The sequence below is a fragment of the Oncorhynchus mykiss genome, chromosome 23, assembly GCF_057628025.1.
Source record: "Oncorhynchus mykiss isolate SJ-2025 chromosome 23, ASM5762802v1, whole genome shotgun sequence".
NCBI lineage: Eukaryota > Metazoa > Chordata > Actinopteri > Salmoniformes > Salmonidae > Oncorhynchus > Oncorhynchus mykiss.
In genome coordinates, this window is record NC_143044.1 from 29,629,236 (window position 1) to 29,646,707 (window position 17,472).

At 44.7% G+C, this 17,472-nt stretch overlaps 1 protein-coding gene across 1 annotated transcript in view; it reads left to right on the plus strand.

Moving 5' to 3' along the window:
* Positions 1-17,472, plus strand: part of LOC110502713 (CUB and sushi domain-containing protein 1) — a 500,827-nt gene that overhangs the window by 389,751 nt on the left and 93,604 nt on the right. The window contains exon 33 of the mRNA XM_090217249.1: positions 16,086-16,181. Coding sequence (XP_090073375.1) covers positions 16,086-16,181 — 96 coding nt within the window. The remainder of the gene's footprint in view (positions 1-16,085; positions 16,182-17,472) is intronic.

Here is a 17,472-nt window from a genome sequence, read left to right on the forward strand (position 1 = left end):
AGTTAGCCAGGATTTCCGGTCACAACTTGCTGTGCGTTTTGTTGCCAACCTATTTTGCTACCTGACAACTTTACAGTTTTTACTTTTTAATTACCATTTATATTTTAGTTTTTTCCCTCAACTTTTTCACTCTGGACGCTTTATCTGGACATGGTTCGTCAGGACCTCCAACAGCCGAAGCTAAGTAGTAACATTAACATGATGCCTTCTAATTGCAGTCGCTGTACTCATAATATACAGGAGAACGATCGCCTTACGGCGAGGATAGCTGTGCTACAAGCCCAGCTTCAGACGCAATCGTTAGGCAAGGGTAATTTCAGTGTAGGAAAGGATGAAACAGCGTCTGTGCCACCAGTAAGTACAGATAGTAGTATAAATCCCCTGGCACAGTCCCCGCACCCGGACAACTTTCTCACGGTTTCTGGGAGGAAATGCTGTAGGAATGCTCAACCGGTGTCGCTCATTCAGCCGACAGAAACTTTCAACCGGTTTTCCCCATTAAGCAGCAAGTCGGAGTCAGAGGCCGAGCCTTCTCTTGTCTCTACTCCTCCCGTTACGGGGTCTGAGACGCCGAAGCTTCCCACCATTAGCTCTGACAAATTGAAAACTCTAGTCATTGGCAACTCCATTACCCGCAGTATTAGACTTCAAACAAATCATCCAGCGATCATACACTGTTTACCAGGTGGCAGGGCTACCGACGTTAAGGCTAATCTGAAGATGGTGCTGGCTAAAGCTAAAACTGGCGAGTGTAGAGAGTATAGAGATTTGTTATCCACGTCGGTACCAACGATGTTAGGATGAAACAGTCAGAGATCACCAAGCGCAACATAGCTTCAGCGTGTAAATCAGCTAGAATGATGTGTCGGCAACAAGTAATTGTCTCTGGCCCCCTCCCAGTTAGGGGGAGTGATGAGCTCTACAGCAGAGTCTCACAACTCAATCGCTGGTTGAAAACTGTTTTCTGCCCCTCCCAAAAGATAGAATTTGTAGATAATTGTCCCTCTTTCTGGGACTCACCCACAAACAGGACCAAGCCTGACCTGCTGAGGAGTGACGGACTCCATCCTAGCTGGAGGGGTGCTCTCATCTTATCTACCAACATAGACAGGGCTCTAACTCCTCTAGCTCCACAATGAAATAGGATGCAGGCCAGGCAGCAGGCTGTTAGCCAGCCTGCCAGCATAGTGGAGTCTGCCACTAGCACAGTCAGTGTAGTCAGCTCAGCTATCACCATTGAGACAGTGTCTGTGCCTCGACCTAGGTTGGGCAAAACTAAACATGGCGGTGTTCGCCTTAGCAATCTCACTAGGATAAAGACCTCCTCCATTCCTGCCATTATTTTTATTTTTATTTTATTTCACCTTTATTTAACCAGGTAGGCAAGTTGAGAACAAGTTCTCATTTACAATTGCGACCTGGCCAAGATAAAGCAAAGCAGTTCGACAGATACAACGACACAGAGTTACACATGGAGTAAAACAAACATACAGTCAATAATACAGTATAAACAAGTCTATATACGATGTGAGCAAATGAGGTGAGAAGGGAGGTAAAGGCAAAAAAAAGGTCATGGTGGCAAAGTAAATAAAATACAGCAAATAAAACACTGGAATGGTAGATTTGCAATGGAAGAATGTGCAAAGTAGAAATAAAAATAATGGGGTGCAAAGGAGCAAAATAAATAAATTAATTAAATACAGTAGGGAAAGAGGTAGTTGTTTGGGCTAAATTATAGGTGGGCTATGTACAGGTGCAGTAATCTGTGAGCTGCTCTGACAGTTGGTGCTTAAAGCTAGTGAGGGAGATAAGTGTTTCCAGTTTCAGAGATTTTTGTAGTTCGTTCCAGTCATTGGCAGCAGAGAACTGGAAGGAGAGGCGGCCAAAGAAAGAATTGGTTTTGGGGGTGACTAGAGAGATATACCTGCTGGAGCGTGTGCTACAGGTGGGAGATGCTATGGTGACCAGCGAGCTGAGATAAGGGGGGACTTTACCTAGCAGGGTCTTGTAGATGACATGGAGCCAGTGGGTTTGGCTGAGATCGGTTGAAGAGCATGCATTTAGTTTTACTTGTATTTAAGAGCAATTGGAGGCCACGGAAGGAGAGTTGTATGGCATTGAAGCTTGCCTGGAGGGTTGTTAACACAGTGTCCAAAGAAGGGCCAGAAGTATACAGAATGGTGTCGTCTGCGTAGAGGTGGATCAGAGACTCACCAGCAGCAAGAGCGACCTCATTGATGTATACAGAGAAGAGAGTCGGTCCAAGAATTGAACCCTGTGGCACCCCCATAGAGACTGCCAGAGGTCCGGACAGCAGACCCTCCGATTTGACACACTGAACTCTATCAGAGAAGTAGTTGGTGAACCAGGCAAGACAATCATTTGAGAAACCAAGGCTGTCGAGTCTGCCGATGAGGATGTGGTGATTGACAGAGTCGAAAGCCTTGGCCAGATCAATGAATACGGCTGCACAGTAATGTTTCTTATCGATGGCGGTTAAGATATCGTTTAGGACCTTGAGCGTGGCTGAGGTGCACCCATGACCAGCTCTGAAACCAGATTGCATAGCAGAGAAGGTATGGTGAGATTCGAAATGGTCGGTAATCTGTTTGTTGACTTGGCTTTCGAAGACCTTAGAAAGGCATGGTAGGATAGATATAGGTCTGTAGCAGTTTGGGTCAAGAGTGTCACCCCCTTTGAAGAGGGGGATGACCGCAGCTGCTTTCCAATCTTTGGGAATCTCAGACGACACGAAAGAGAGGTTGAACAGGCTAGTAATAGGGGTGGCAACAATTTCGGCAGATAATTTTAGAAAGAAAGGGTCCAGATTGTCTAGCCCGGCTGATTTGTAGGGGTCCAGATTTTGCAGCTCTTTCAGAACATCAGCTGAACGGATTTGGGAGAAGGAGAAATGGGGAAGGCTTGGGCGAGTTGCTGTGGGGGGTGCAGTGCTGTTGACCGGGGTAGGAGTAGCCAGGTGGAAAGCATGGCCACCTGTAGAAAAATGCTTATTGAAATTCTCAATTATGTTGGATTTATCAGTGGTGACAGTGTTTCCTATCTTCAGTGCAGTGGGCAGCTGGGAGGAGGTGTTCTTATTCTCCATGGACTTTACAGTGTCCCAGAACTTTTTTGAGTTAGTGTTGCAGGAAGCAAATTTCTGCTTGAAAAAGCTAGCCTTGGCTTTTCTAACTGCCTGTGTATAATGGTTTCTAGCTTCCCTGAACATTTGCATATCACGGGGGCTGTTCGATGCTAATGCAGAACGCCATAGGATGTTTTTGTGTTGGTTAAGGGCAGTCAGTTCTGGGGAGAACCAAGGGCTATATCTGTTCCTGGTTCTAAATTTCTTGAATGGGGCATGTTTATTTAAGATGGTTAGGAAGGCATTTAAAAAAAATATCCAGGCATCCTCTACTGACGGGATGAGATCAATATCCTTCCAGGATACCCCGGCCAGGTCGATTAGAAAGGCCTGCTCGCTGAAGTGTTTCAGGGAGCGTTTTACAGTGATGAGTGGAGGTCGTTTGACCGCTGACCCATTACGAATGCAGGCAATGAGGCAGTGATCGCTGAGATCTTGGTTGAAGACAGCAGAGGTGTATTTAGAGGGCAAGTTGGTTAGAATGATATCTATGAGGGTGCCCATGTTTAAGGCTTTGGTGAGGTACCTGGTAGGTTCATTGATATTTTGTGTGAGATTGAGGGCATCAAGTTTAGATTGTAGGATGGCTGGGGTGTTAAGCATGTTCCAGTTTAGGTCGCCTAGCAGCACGAGCTCTGAAGATAGATGGGGGGCAATCAGTTCACATATGGTGTCCAGAGCACAGCTGGGGGCAGAGGGTGGTCTATAGCAGGCGGCAACGGTGAGAGACTTGTTTTTAGAGAGGTGGATTTTTAAAAGTAGAAGTTCAAATTGTTTGGGTACAGACCTGGATAGTAGGACAGAACTCTGCAGGCTATCTTTGCAGTAGATCGCAACACCTCCCCCTTTGGCAGTTCTATCTTGTCTGAAAATGTTGTAGTTTGGAATTAAAATTTCTGAATTTGTGGTGGTCTTCCTAAGCCAGGATTCAGACACAGCTAGAACATCCGGGTTGGCAGAGTGTGCTAAAGCAATGAATAGAACAAACTTAGGGAGGAGGCTTCTAATGTTAACATGCATGAAACCAAGGCTATTACGGTTACAGAAGTCGTCAAAAGAGAGCGCCTGGGGAATAGGAGTGGAGCTAGGCACTGCAGGGCCTGGATTCACCTCTACATCGCCAGAGGAACATAGGAGGAGTAGAATAAGGGTGCGGCTAAAAGCAATAAGAATTGGTCGTCTAGAACGTCTGGAACAGAGAGTAAAAGGAGGTTTCTGGGGGCGATAAAATAGCATCAAGGTATAATGTACAGACAAAGGTATGGTAGGATGTGAATACAGTGGAGGTAAACCTAGGTATTGAGTGATGAAGAGAGAGATTTTGTCTCTAGAAACATCATTGAAACCAGGAGATGTCATTGCATGTGTGGGTGGTGGAACTAATAGGTTGGATAAGGTATAGTGAGCAGGACTAGAGGCTCTACAGTGAAATAAGCCAATAAACACTAACCAGAACAGCAATGGACAAGGCATATTGACATTAAGGAGAGGCATGCTTAGTCGAGTGATCAAAAGGTCCGGTGAGTGGAGAGGTTGGTTGGGGGTAACGGCGATTTAGACAGCTAGCCAGGCCATCGATAGCAAGCTAGCATAGGATGGAGGTCTGTTATTAGCCACCTCTTGCGTTCGGTCAGTAGATTAGTGGGGTTCCGTGTGGTAGAGGGGATTAATCCAAATATTGAAAGAGATCATGATACCTCACATCTCAAAATAGGGCTACTTAATGTTAGATCCGTTACTTCAAAGGCAATTATAGTCAATTAACTAATCACTGATCATAATCTTGATGTGATTGGCCTGACTGAAACATGGCTTAAGCCTGATGAATTTACTGTGTTAAATGAGGCCTCACCTCCTGGCTACACTAGTGACCATATCCCCCGTGCATCCCGCAAAGGCGGAGGTGTTGCTAACATTTACGATAGCAAATTTCAATTTACAATTTTTTTTTTTCGTCTTTTAAGCTTCTAGTCATGAAATCTATGCAGCCTACTCAATCACTTTTTATAGCTACTGTTTACAGGCGCTCTGGGCCATATACAGCGTTCCTCATTGAGTTCCCTGAATTCCTATCGGACCTTGTAGTCATAGCAGATAGTATTCTAATCTTTGGTGACTTTAATATTCACATGGAAAAGTCCACAGACCCACTCCAAAAGGCTTTCGGAGCCATCATCGACTCAGTGGGTTTTGTCCAACATGTCTCTGGACCCACTCACTGTCACAGTCATACTCTGGACCTAGTTTTGTCCCATGGAATAAATGTTGGACTATCGGACCACCATTTTATTACGTTTGCAATTGCAACAAATAATCTGCTCAGACCCCAACCAAGGAACATCAAAAGTCGTGCTATAAATTCACAGACAACACAAAGATTCCTTGATGTCCTTCCAGATTCCCTCTGTCTACCCAAGGACGCCAGAGGACAAAAAATCAGTTAACCACCTAACTGAGGAACTCAATTTAACCTTGCGCAATACCCTAGATGCAGTTGCACCCCTAAAAACTAAAAACATTTCTCATAAGAAACTAGCTCCCTGGTACACAGAAAATACCCGAGCTCTGAAGCAAGCTTCCAGAAAATTGGAACGGAAATGGCGCCACACCAAACTGGAAGTCTTCCGACTAGCTTGGAAAGACAGTACCGTGCAGTACCGAACAGCCCTTACTGCTGCTCGATCATCCCATTTTTCTAACTTAATTGAGGAAAATAAGAACAATCCAAAATTCCTTTTTGATACTGTCGCAAAGCTAACTAAAAAGCAGCATTAACCAAGAGAGGATGACTTTCACTTTAGCAGTGATAAATTCATGAACTTCTTTGAGGAAAAGATCATGATTATTAGAAAGCAAATTACGGACTCCTCTTTAAATCTGCGTATTCCTTCAAAGCTCAGTTGTCCTGAGTCTGTACAACTCTGCCAGGACCTAGGATCAAGAGAGACGCTCAAGTGTTTTAGTACTATATCTCTTGACACAATGATGAAAATAATCATGGCTTCTAAAGCTTCAAGCTGCATACTGGACCCTATTCCAACTAAACTACTGAAAGAGCTGCTTCCTGTGCTTTGCTTGCAAAGCCAAACCTTGACCCAGAAAATATAAAAAACTATCGGCCTATATCGAATCTTCCATTCCTCTCAAAAATGTTAGAAAAGGCTGTTGCGCAGCAACTCACTGCCTTCCTGAAGACAAACAATGTATACGAAATGCTTCAGTCTGGTTTTAGACCCCATCATAGCACTGAGACTGCACTTGTGAAGGTGATAAATTACCTTTTAATGGCATCAGACCAAGGTTCTGCATCTGTCCTCATGATCCTAGACCTTAGTGCTGCTTTTGATACCATCGATCACCACATTCTTTTGGAGAGATTGGAAACCCAAATTGGTCTACACGGACAAGTTCTGGCCTGGTTTAGATCTTATCTGTCGGAAAGATATCAGTTTGTCTCTGTGAATGGTTTGTCCTCTGACAAATCAACTGTACATTTCGGTGTTCCTCAAGGTTCTGTTTTAGGACCACTATTGTTTTCACTATATATTTTACCTCTTGGGGATGTCATTCGAAAACATAATGTTAACTTTCACTGCTATGCGGATGACACACAGCTGTACATTTCAATGAAACATGGTGAAGCCCCAAAATTGCCCTCGCTAGAAGCATGTGTTTCAGACATAAGGAAGTGGATGGCTGCAAACTTTCTACTTTTAAACTCGGACAAAACAGAGATGCTTGTTCTAGGTCCCAAGAAACAAAGAGATCTTCTGTTGAATCTGACAATGAATCGTAATGGTTGTACAGTCATCTCAAATAAAACTGTGAAGGACCTTTGTGTTACTCTGGACCCTGATCTCTCTTTTGAAGAACATCTCAAGACCATTTCAAGGACAGCTTTTTTCCATCTTCGTAACATTGCAAAAATCAGAAACTTTCTGTCCAAAAATGATGCAGAAAAATTAATCCATGCTTTTGTCACTTCTAGGTTAAACTACTGCAATGCTCTACTTTCAGGCTACCCGGATAAAGCACTAAATAAACTTCAGTTAGTGCTAAATACGGCTGCTAGAATCCTGACTAGAACCAACATTTTTTATCATATTATTCCAGTGCTAGCCTCCCTACACTGGCTTCCTGTCAAAGCAAGGGCTGATTTCAAGGGTTTACTGCTAACCTACAAAGCATTACATGGGCTTGCCTATCTCTCTGATTTGGTCCTGCCGTACATACCTACACGTACGCTACGGTCACAAGACGCAGGCCTCCTAATTGTTCTTAGAATTTCTAAGCAAACAGCTGGAGGCAGGGCTTTCTCCTATAGAGCTCCATTTTTATGGAACGGTCTGCCTACCCATGTCAGAGACGCAAACTCGGTCTCAACCTTTAAGTCTTTACTGAAGACTCATTTCTTCAGTGGGTCATATGATTGAGTGTATTCTGGCCCAGGAGTGGGAAGGTGAACGGAAAGGCTCTGGAGCAACGAACCGCCCTTGCTGTCTCTGCCTGGCCGGTTCCCCTCTTTCCACTGGAATTCTCTGCCTCTAACCCTATTACAGGGGCTGAGTCACTGGCTTACTGGGGCTCTCTCATACCGTCCCTGGGAGGGGTGCGTCACCTGAGTGGGTTGAGTCACTGATGTGATCGTCATGATCGATGTGATCGTCTTGGGTTGTGCCGTGGCGGAGATCTTTATCTTTGTGGGCTATACTCAGCCTTGTCTCAGGATGGTAAGTTGGTGGTTGAAGATATCCCTCTAGTGGTGTGGGGGCTGTGCTTTGGCAAAGTGGGTGGGGTTATATCCTTCCTGTTTGGCCCTGTCCGGGGGTGTCCTCGGATGGGGCCATAGTGTCTCCTGACCCCTCCTGTCTCAGCCTCCAGTATTTATGCTGCAGTAGTTTATGTGTCGGGGGGCTAGGGTCAGTTTCTTATATCTGGAGTACTTCTCCTGTCCTATTCGGTGTCCTGTGTGAATTTAAGTGTGCTCTCTCTAATTCTCTCTTTCTCTCTTTCTTTCTCTCTCTCGGAGGACCTGAGCCCTAGGACCATGCCTCAGGACTACCTGACATGATGACTCCTTGCTGTCCCCAGTCCACCTGGCCGTGCTGCTGCTCCAGTTTCGACTGTTCTGCCTTTTAATTATTGGACCATGCTGGTCATTTATGAACTTTTGAACATCTTGGCCATGTTCCGTTATAATCTCCACCCGGCACAGCCAGAAGAGGACTGGCCACCCCACATAGCCTGGTTCCTCTCTAGGTTTCTTCCTAGGTTTTGTCCTTTCTAGGGAGTTTTTCCTAGCCACCGTGCTTCTACACCTCCATTGCTTACTGTTTGGGGTTTTAGGCTGGGTTTCTGTACAGCACTTCTAGATATCAGCTGATGTACGAAGGGCTATATAAATAAATTTGATTTGATCTGCCAGAGCCGCCAGTCAGCCAGGATCTGCCAGAACCGCCATTCAGCCAGGATCTGCCGGAGCCGTCAACCTGCCTGAGCTTCCTCTCAGTCCTGAGCTTCCTCTCAGTCTTGAGCTACCCCTCCGTCTTGAGCTACCCTCAGTCTTGAGCTACCCCTCAGTCTTGAGCTACCCCTCAGTCTTGAGCTACCCCTCAGTCTTGAGCTACCCCTCAGTCTTGAGCTACCCCTCAGTCCTGAGCTTCCTCTCAGTTCTGAGCTTCCTCTCAGTTCTGAGCTTCCTCTCAGTTCTGAGCTATCTCTGAGTCCTGAGCTACCTCAGTCCCGAGCTGACACTCAGTCCGGAGCTGCCCCTCAGTCCAGTGGGGCCCTCTGTTAGGGTTCTTAGGCCAAGGTCGGTGGCGAGGGTCGCCACTCTAAGGACGCTAAGAAAGCGGACTAAGACTATGTTGGAGTGGGGTCCACGTCCCGCGCCAGAGCCGCCACCGTGGATAGACGCCCACCCAGACCCTCCCCTATGGGTTTAGTTTGCCAAAAGACACCTAAAGACTCTCAGACCATGAGAAACATGATTCTCTGGTCTGATGAAACCAAGATTGAACTCACCTTCCAACAGGACAACGACCCTAAGCACACAGCCAAGACGTCACAGGAGTGTCTTCGGGACAAGTTTCTGAATGTCCTTGAGTGGCCCAGCCAGAGCCCGGATTTGAACCTGATCCAACCTCTCTGGAGAGACCTGAAAATAGCTGTGCAGCAACGCTCCCCATCCAACCTGACAGGATGAGAGGATCTGCAGAGAAGAATGGTAGAAACTCCCCAAATACAGGTGTGCCAAGCTTGTAGAGTCATTCCCAAGAAGACTCGAGGCTGTAATCACTGCAAAAAAAGTAAAGGGTCTCAGTACTTATGTATGTGTATTTTCAGTTTAATTTGTTAAATAAATTAGTAGAAATGTATAAAAAACTGTTTTTGCTTTGTCATTATGGGTTCTTGAGTGTAGATTGATGAGAAGAAAATGTATTTTATCAATTTTAGAATAAGGCTGTAACCTAACAAAATGTGGAAAAAGTCAATTGCCGATTATCGATTGTTATGAAAACTTGAAATCGGCCCTGATTAGTCGGTCGACCTCTAGTCTGAATACTTTCCGAATGTACTGTTGCAATCCAAATCTGTTTTGAAATGCAAGCTGGAAGAGTGTTTGACTTGATAGGATTTGATGTAATAAGTATGTGTTATCAAAATGTCAGCCATTGTGTACTGTATCTACTTACTTAAGAAAGGATTATTCACTGAAGATGGAGCCAATCACAAATAAACAAGTATTTTTTTTAATGATAGGTCTGTTCCACCAAGCTCAACGGTCATAGGCCTTATAGAAAATTCTCTCTGTATTTTTATTATTTCAAGCAAACTTATAACATTTGATAATTGCTGTCCCCGTCTGATTTATCACTGTCATTGGGGAAGGTACTTACATTTCTGAACAGAAATCACCCTCAACATTACATTATTTTGAGGATTGATGGAGGCAAATTAATATAAACTGTTTCTATGGCACCTTTTATGGTTCAGATTTGTTTTATTCTACTGTGCAACCATGTATTCCCAAGGGAGATGCTTTGATTTTACTTTGTCTTTGAAAACATTAGATTTCAGCATTCAGTAATGCAGTATGTAGAACACAGGGTTGGGTATGTTACTTTCTAAGTGTAATCTGTTACAGTTAACTGTCCAATTGTAATCAGTAAAGTAACTTTTAAAGTAACTTTTGGATTAACCAAACTCAGTAACATGATCTAATTACATTCAGTTACTTGTATATTACTTTCCCCTTAAGAGGCCTTAGAAGAAGACAAAAATGTATGTTACCAATTGAACCACATCTATTGCAGGATAAATCAATGTTAAAAAGTTTACATAGCTGGCCATTTATGGATGTTACATTTTACTTTATGGGTTGGTTATGTAGGCTTCTTCTAACCCATTGCTTCGGTTATTATCTGTGTAGTTGCCTGTCAGCACTCGTGTCTTATAGCGTCACGTTCGTTTTGTATACTTTGTTCAGTGTTTCTCTTTCATTAAAGAGAACGTGACACTTGCTGCTTCCACAACAGCTCATTAGGGTTGAAATCCGATGACTGTGCTGGCCACTCCATTATAGACAGAAGACCAGCTGACTGCTTCTTCCCTAAATAGTTATTGCATAGTTTGGGTCATAGTTCTTTGGGTCATTGTCCTGTTGTAGGAGGAAATTGTCTCCAATTAAGCGCCGTCCACATGGCATGGCGTTGCAAAATGAGGTGATAGCTTTCCTTCTTCAATATCCCTTTTACCCTGTACAAATCTCCCACTTTACCACCACCAAAGTACCCCCAGACCATCACATTACCTCCACCATGCTTGACAGATGGCATCAAGCACTCCTCCAGCATCTTTTTATTCATTCTGCGTCTCACAAATGTTCTTCTTTGTGACTCGAACATCTCAAACTTAGACTTTTTTTCCAATCTTCCTCTGTCCAGTGTCTTGTGTTCTTTTGCCCATATTATTATTTTATTTTTATTGGCCAGTCTGAGATATGGCTTTTTCTTTGCAACTCTGCCTAGAACGCCAGCATCCCGGAGTCGCCACTTCACTGTTGACGTTGAGACTGGTGTTTTGCGGGTACTATTTATTTGTTTGTTTATTTGTTTTGCGGTTAAGGACTTGTGAGGAGTCTGTTTCTTAAACTAGACACTCTAATGTACTTGTCCTCTTGCTCATTTGGGCACCAGGGCCTCCCACTCCTCTTTCTATTCTGGTTAGCACCAGTTTGCGCTGTTCTGTGAAGGGAGTACTACACAGTGTTGTACGATATCTTCTGTTTCTTGTCAATTTCTCGCATGGAATAGCCATAATTTCTCAGAAGAAGAATATACTGACGAGTTTCAGAAGACATTTCTTTGTTTCTGGACATTTTGAGCCTGTAATCGAACCCACAACTGCTGATGCTCCAGATGCTCAACTAGTCGAAAGAATGACAGTTTTATTGCTTCTTGTAACGGTTTTCTTCGGTTGAAGTAGAGTCGGACCAAAATGCAGCGTGGTTGTTATTCATGTTTTTTTATGAAGAAACTGAACATGAACAAACTAACAAAACAATAAACGTGAGAAAACCTAACAGCCTATCTGGTGACAACAAAACACAGAGACAGGAACAATCACCCACAAAACCCAACACAAAACAGGCTACCTAAATATGGTTCCCAATCAGAGACAATGACTAACACCTGCCTCTGATTGAGAACCATATCAGGCCAAACATAGAAATAGACAAACCAGACACACAACGTAGAATGCCCACCCAGCTCACGTCCTGACCAACACTAAAACAAGGAAAACACACACGAACGATGGTCAGAACGTGACAGTACACCCCCTCCAAGGTGCGGACTACGGACGCACAACCTAAACCTATAGGGGAGGGTGTGGGTGGGCATCTGTCCACGGTGGCGGCTCTGGCGCTGGACGTGGACCCCACTCCATAATAGTCTTAGTCCACCTCCTTAGCGTCCCTAGATAGGCGACCCTCGCCGCCGACCTTGGCCTAGTAGTCCTTACCAAGGGCCCCACTGGACTGAGGGGCAGCTCGGGACTGAGGTAGCTTGGGACTGAGGGGTAGCTCAGTACTGAGGGGTAGCTCGGTACTGAGGGGTAGCTCGGGACTGAGAGGAAGCTCAGCACTGAGAGGAAGCTCAGCACTGAGAGGAAGCCCAGGCAGGTAGTTGGCTCTGGCAGATCCCGGCTGACTGGCAGTTCTGGCAGATCCCGGCTGACTGGCAGTTCTGGCAGATCCCGGCTGACTGGCGGATCCTGGCTGAATAGCGGATCTGGAAGAGTCTGGTTGACTGGCAGATCTGGAAGAGTCTGGTTGACTGGCAGATCTGGAAGAGTCTGGTTGACTGGCAGATCTGGAAGATCCTGGCTGACTGGCAGCTCTGGCTGCTCCATGCTGACTGACAGCTCTGGCTGCTCCATGCTGACTGACAGCTCTGGCTGCTCCATGCTGACTGGCAGCTCTGGCTGCTCCATGCTGACTGGCAGCTCTGGCTGCTCCATGCTGACTGGCTGCTCCATGCTGACTGGCGGCCCTGGCTGCTCCATGCTGACTGGCGGCTCTGGCTGCTCCATACAGACTGGCAGCTCTGGCGGCTCCTTGCAGACTGGCAGCTCTGGCGGCTCCTTGCAGACTGGCAGCTCTGGCGGCTCCTTGCAGACTGGCAGCTCTGGCGGCATCCTGCAGACTGGCAGCTCTGGCGGCCCCTTGCAGACTGGCAGCTCCTTGCAGCTCCTTGCAGACTGGCAGCTCCTTGCAGACTGGCAGCTCCTTGCAGACTGGCAGCTCCTTGCAGACTGGAGACTCCGGGAGCTCTGTAGAGACGGAAGGCTCTGGCAGCGCTAGATAGGCGGGAGACTCCGGCAGCGCTGGAGAGGAGGAAGGCTCTGACAGTGCTGGACAGGCGAGGCGCACTGTAGGCCTGATGCGTGGTGCTGGCACTGGTGGTACTGGGCCGAGAACACGCACAGGAAGCCTGGTGCGGGGAGCTGCCACCGGAGGGCTGGTGCGTGGAGGTGGTACTGGGTAGACCGGACCGTGCAGGTGCACTGGAGCTCTTGAGCACCGAGCCTGCCCAACCTTACCTGGTTGAATGCTCTCGGTCGCCCTGCCAGTGCGGCAAGGTGGAATAGCCCGCACTGGGCTATGCAGGCGAACCGGAGACACCGAGCGCAAGGCTGGTGCCATGTAAGCCGGCCCAAGGAGACGCACTGGGGACCAGATGCGTAGAGCCGGCTTCATGGCACTTGGCTCGATGCTCACTCTAGCCCGGCCGATACGCAGAGCTGGAATGTACCGCACCGGGCTATGCACCCGCACTGGAGACACCGTGCGCACCACAGCATAACACGGTGCCTGCCCGGTCTCTCTAGCCCCCCGGTAAGCACAGGGAGTTTGCGCAGGTCTCCTACCTGGCGTAGCCATACTCCCTGTTAGCCCCCCCCCCCAATACATTTTTGGGGCTGACTCTCAGGCTTCCATCCGCGTCGCCGTGCTGCCTCCTCATACCAGCGCCTCTCTGCTTTCGCCGCCTCCAGTTCCTCTTTGGGGCGGCGATATTCTCCAGGCTGTGCCCAGGGTCCTTTACCGTCCAAATCGTCCTCCCAAGTCCATTTCTCCAAGTAGTGCAGCCTCTCCCACTGCTGCTGCTGCTCCTGCTGCTGCTGCCTCTGTTCCTCATCCTGCTGCTGCTTTTGCCGTTGCCCGTTACCACGCCGCTTGGTCCTGTTGTGGTGGGTGATTCTGTAACGGTTTTCTTCGGTTGAAGAAATAAAAAAAATAAAAGAGCGCCCCCTATCTCGAAGAAGTTAATGAAGAAACTGAACATGAACAAACTAACAAAACAATAAACGTGAAAAAACCTAACAGCCTATCTGGTGACAACAAAACACAGAGACAGGAACAATCACCCACAAAACCCAACACCAAACAGGCTACCTAAATATGGTTCCCAATCAGAGACAATGACTAACACCTGCCTCTGATTGAGAACCATATCAGGCCAAACATAGAAATAGACAAACCAGACACACAACATAGAATTCCCACCCAGCTCACGTCCTGACCAACACTAAAACAAGGAAAACACACACAATGATGGTTGCTGATGATGGTCAGAATGTGACACTTCTTTAATCAGACCAACAGTTTTCAGCTGGATTAGCTAACACAACATGCCATTGGAACACAGGAGTGATGGTTGCTGATAATGGGCCTCTGTACGCCTATGTAGATATTCCATAAAAAATCTGCCGTTTCCAGCCACAATAGTAATTTACAATGTTAACAATGTCTAAACTGTATTTCTGATCAATTTGATGTTATTTTAAATGGACAAAAAAAATAGCTTTTCTTTTAAAAACAAGGACATTTCTAAGTGACCCCAAGCTTTTGAACGGTAGTGTATATATAATATATATATGTCCAAAAATGTATGTCACAACTACAGGTTGCCTCTTTTAGTCTATCAAAAGTGTACAAGTTTGAACGTGTCCTTGAAGCCAATGGATAAAAAAAAATGTATCATCATGAATTACATTGAGCAATAAAAGCCACACTTTTATTCCATAGGCTGGGATCTGCACTTTGCAGCTGTTGTAAGAGCGCATTTTTCACTGGCTGTCAGCTGATTTAAAAAACAATGAAAAAAACAATGAGCTATCCACAACATCGACAATCCGTAAGGCGCAAATAGCTAAATGAGAGCAGCAGTGTGATTCACATCAATGTGCTATGTAGATAGCAATGATAAGTGATATCCTTATCGCCGTAGACTACACCACTTCTGTCATCCTTTCCTCCAAACTTTTTTTTCAGGATGAATAATCTTTGGTTGCCGACAGCAGTCGTACCATTGGAAGACATAGCTTGGACTGTAGCCTACAAAAGCCTATTCCTAAACCCATTTGGTGTGTCATGTGGTCTCTGACTTCTGGTCAGACTCGCTCAGGTGGAACAAACTTAAATTTGTGCCTTTTTTCAATGCTGATTTGAATGTCATTGAGAAAACAGAGAAGTATATCAACAACAACAAAAATTATCACAAACCTCCTAAACTGAATTTAAAAGTAATCCTCCAAAAAATCATCTAGTTTTTCAAAAGTATCTGAAATCGGACAATATATTTGCTGGTAATGTAACGGACTACAGTTACAGTTTGTTGTAATCGGTTACGCCCCAACCCTGGTGGAGTCCTATAGAAAATGTAAATTAAAAGGTTATTACTAAATTAGATAACACATGAATTACCTCTGACATGTCCAAGACGTGCACACTAATCTTCTCTGGGTTTCTGTCAACAAATAACTTGTGTTTTCCCTGTCTATTCATGGTGACATTTGAATTATAATGATACATTACATCATACAGGTTCATAATGCTTTGGGTGTTTTCACCTAAATGGAGCCTGATTAGCCACCTACATTAGCCACATCCACAATAAGCTACTCTACCTTATTATAGGCTTTCAAATGTCATGGCTTTCAAATAAGTTCAAGCCATTAAGAAAACACTCTCTACCATGTTTTCTTCATCCAGCTCATTCATCACGGCTGATGAAAAATTTCAAGACTCAGGCCTACTATTCTGTATAAAAAGTTGTTTCCTTGTCCAACGTTGTCATTACTGATAACAATTTGTTCGCCCCCTTATTATTAATATAGTTCTCTACTGCATACATAATACTTCAAAGTTAAACTATTAACAGCATGATATTTACCCATCAAGCGTTTGAATGTGAGCTGGTATATTTTTTTAAGAAGCTTTTCATCATGCAGCCTAGGTATTGTTACGTATAGCACACAAGAAGGGTCGGGGATATCAAGAAAGAGCAATGTTGGCTTCAGATGGTTATCACTGTAAGTGAACATACTGTTTAAAAAAAACCTGTATATTTTCATATTTTTATCCTTTCTTTTGTAGGAGAGACCTTGCCCCTGGCCACATCAAACCAAATTATGGTACGATTCTCTGCAAAGAATGGTCCTTCTGCCAGGGGTTTCCACTTTGTTTACCAAGGTATGTGTACGTACTGTAGTAATACTAATGTTCTCATGGTTGTCAGGCTGTTCAGGGGGTTTGCCGTTATCTCTCTTGCCCCATGGCAGCTTAGGGGGGGCCAGTCCTCTAATCATTACAGCTGTGCAGGGAATGTAATGGGAAAAGGGATTTCTATCTGCATTACTGTAGTAGGCAAGGAGTAGAAGGGCTCACAACCTCCGTACAGATAGTGTTGAAAGTATGTTGAAAGTGTCACATTTAATATTCAAGGATTCCCTCTCTTGCATAATCAATAGAAAATGTCACACATGAATATATAAAATAGAAACCCACGTTTTATAAAACGTTTCTAGAATGGAGTACGAATTCACTTTTTTTTTACTCAATCTTTTTGGATTCAATAATTCCAATGATGCTTTTGGTGTCATTCCTACTTTATTTCAGTGTCAATTAGAGATTCTCTCCAGATGCAGATAGCCCACCCTTAGGACGTATCAAGCAATTTCTCTCTGTGAAAGTTGTAATAACTAAGCAGTGTGAATTACATGAACTTTTCAAACTTCTAGCTGGCTTATAAAAATGGATGATCTCAGATCTTAATCTTTCATGAAGGAATTTGAGCACGTATACATACTGTACAGTGTTTGCCAGAGCATGCTTACTATGTCTGCAGTTTTCTTGCTTCACTGTTTGATGATGTACTGCGCTGAAGGGTGTTTGAAAAATACTCCCTGACAGTTAGGACAGTTGGTTTGGTACATGGAGGCATCCAAGTGATGATTGCGGAGCATTCTCTGCTCCTGTACAGATCTAGAAATATTAGACACAATATCAGCCCAACAGTTAAGGCCTCAAATATGGCACCAAGGTATACCACAGAGATGAAATAGTATTTGAATCAGGTCTAGATGAACACAGGCACAGCGCAAACCAAGCTATTATTCAGTTCAGGGACTTGAATTTAACCTAAAGTTTAAAAAAAATGCTATGCATTAATGCCTTTTTATAAAACAGTTTATGAGAACGCAGACTGTTTTAATAAGGAAAAGCAAAAATTATTTCAAGTGCATTTTAAACCTCAACACACTTTACATAAAATAAAGTAAAGGCAAACAAGAGTAAGTAAAAATGATTAATAAAATAAAACTAAACACAGAGGACTAACATAATAATTGATTAAAGGCCAGGCTAAAAAGGTTGTTTTTTAAATGTGTTTTAAAAACCCTCAATGGTGACTGCCCCTCTTACCTGACAGGGCAAGCTGTTCCATAACTGAGGGGTTGAACCTAGATGCAGAACCTAGATGGTT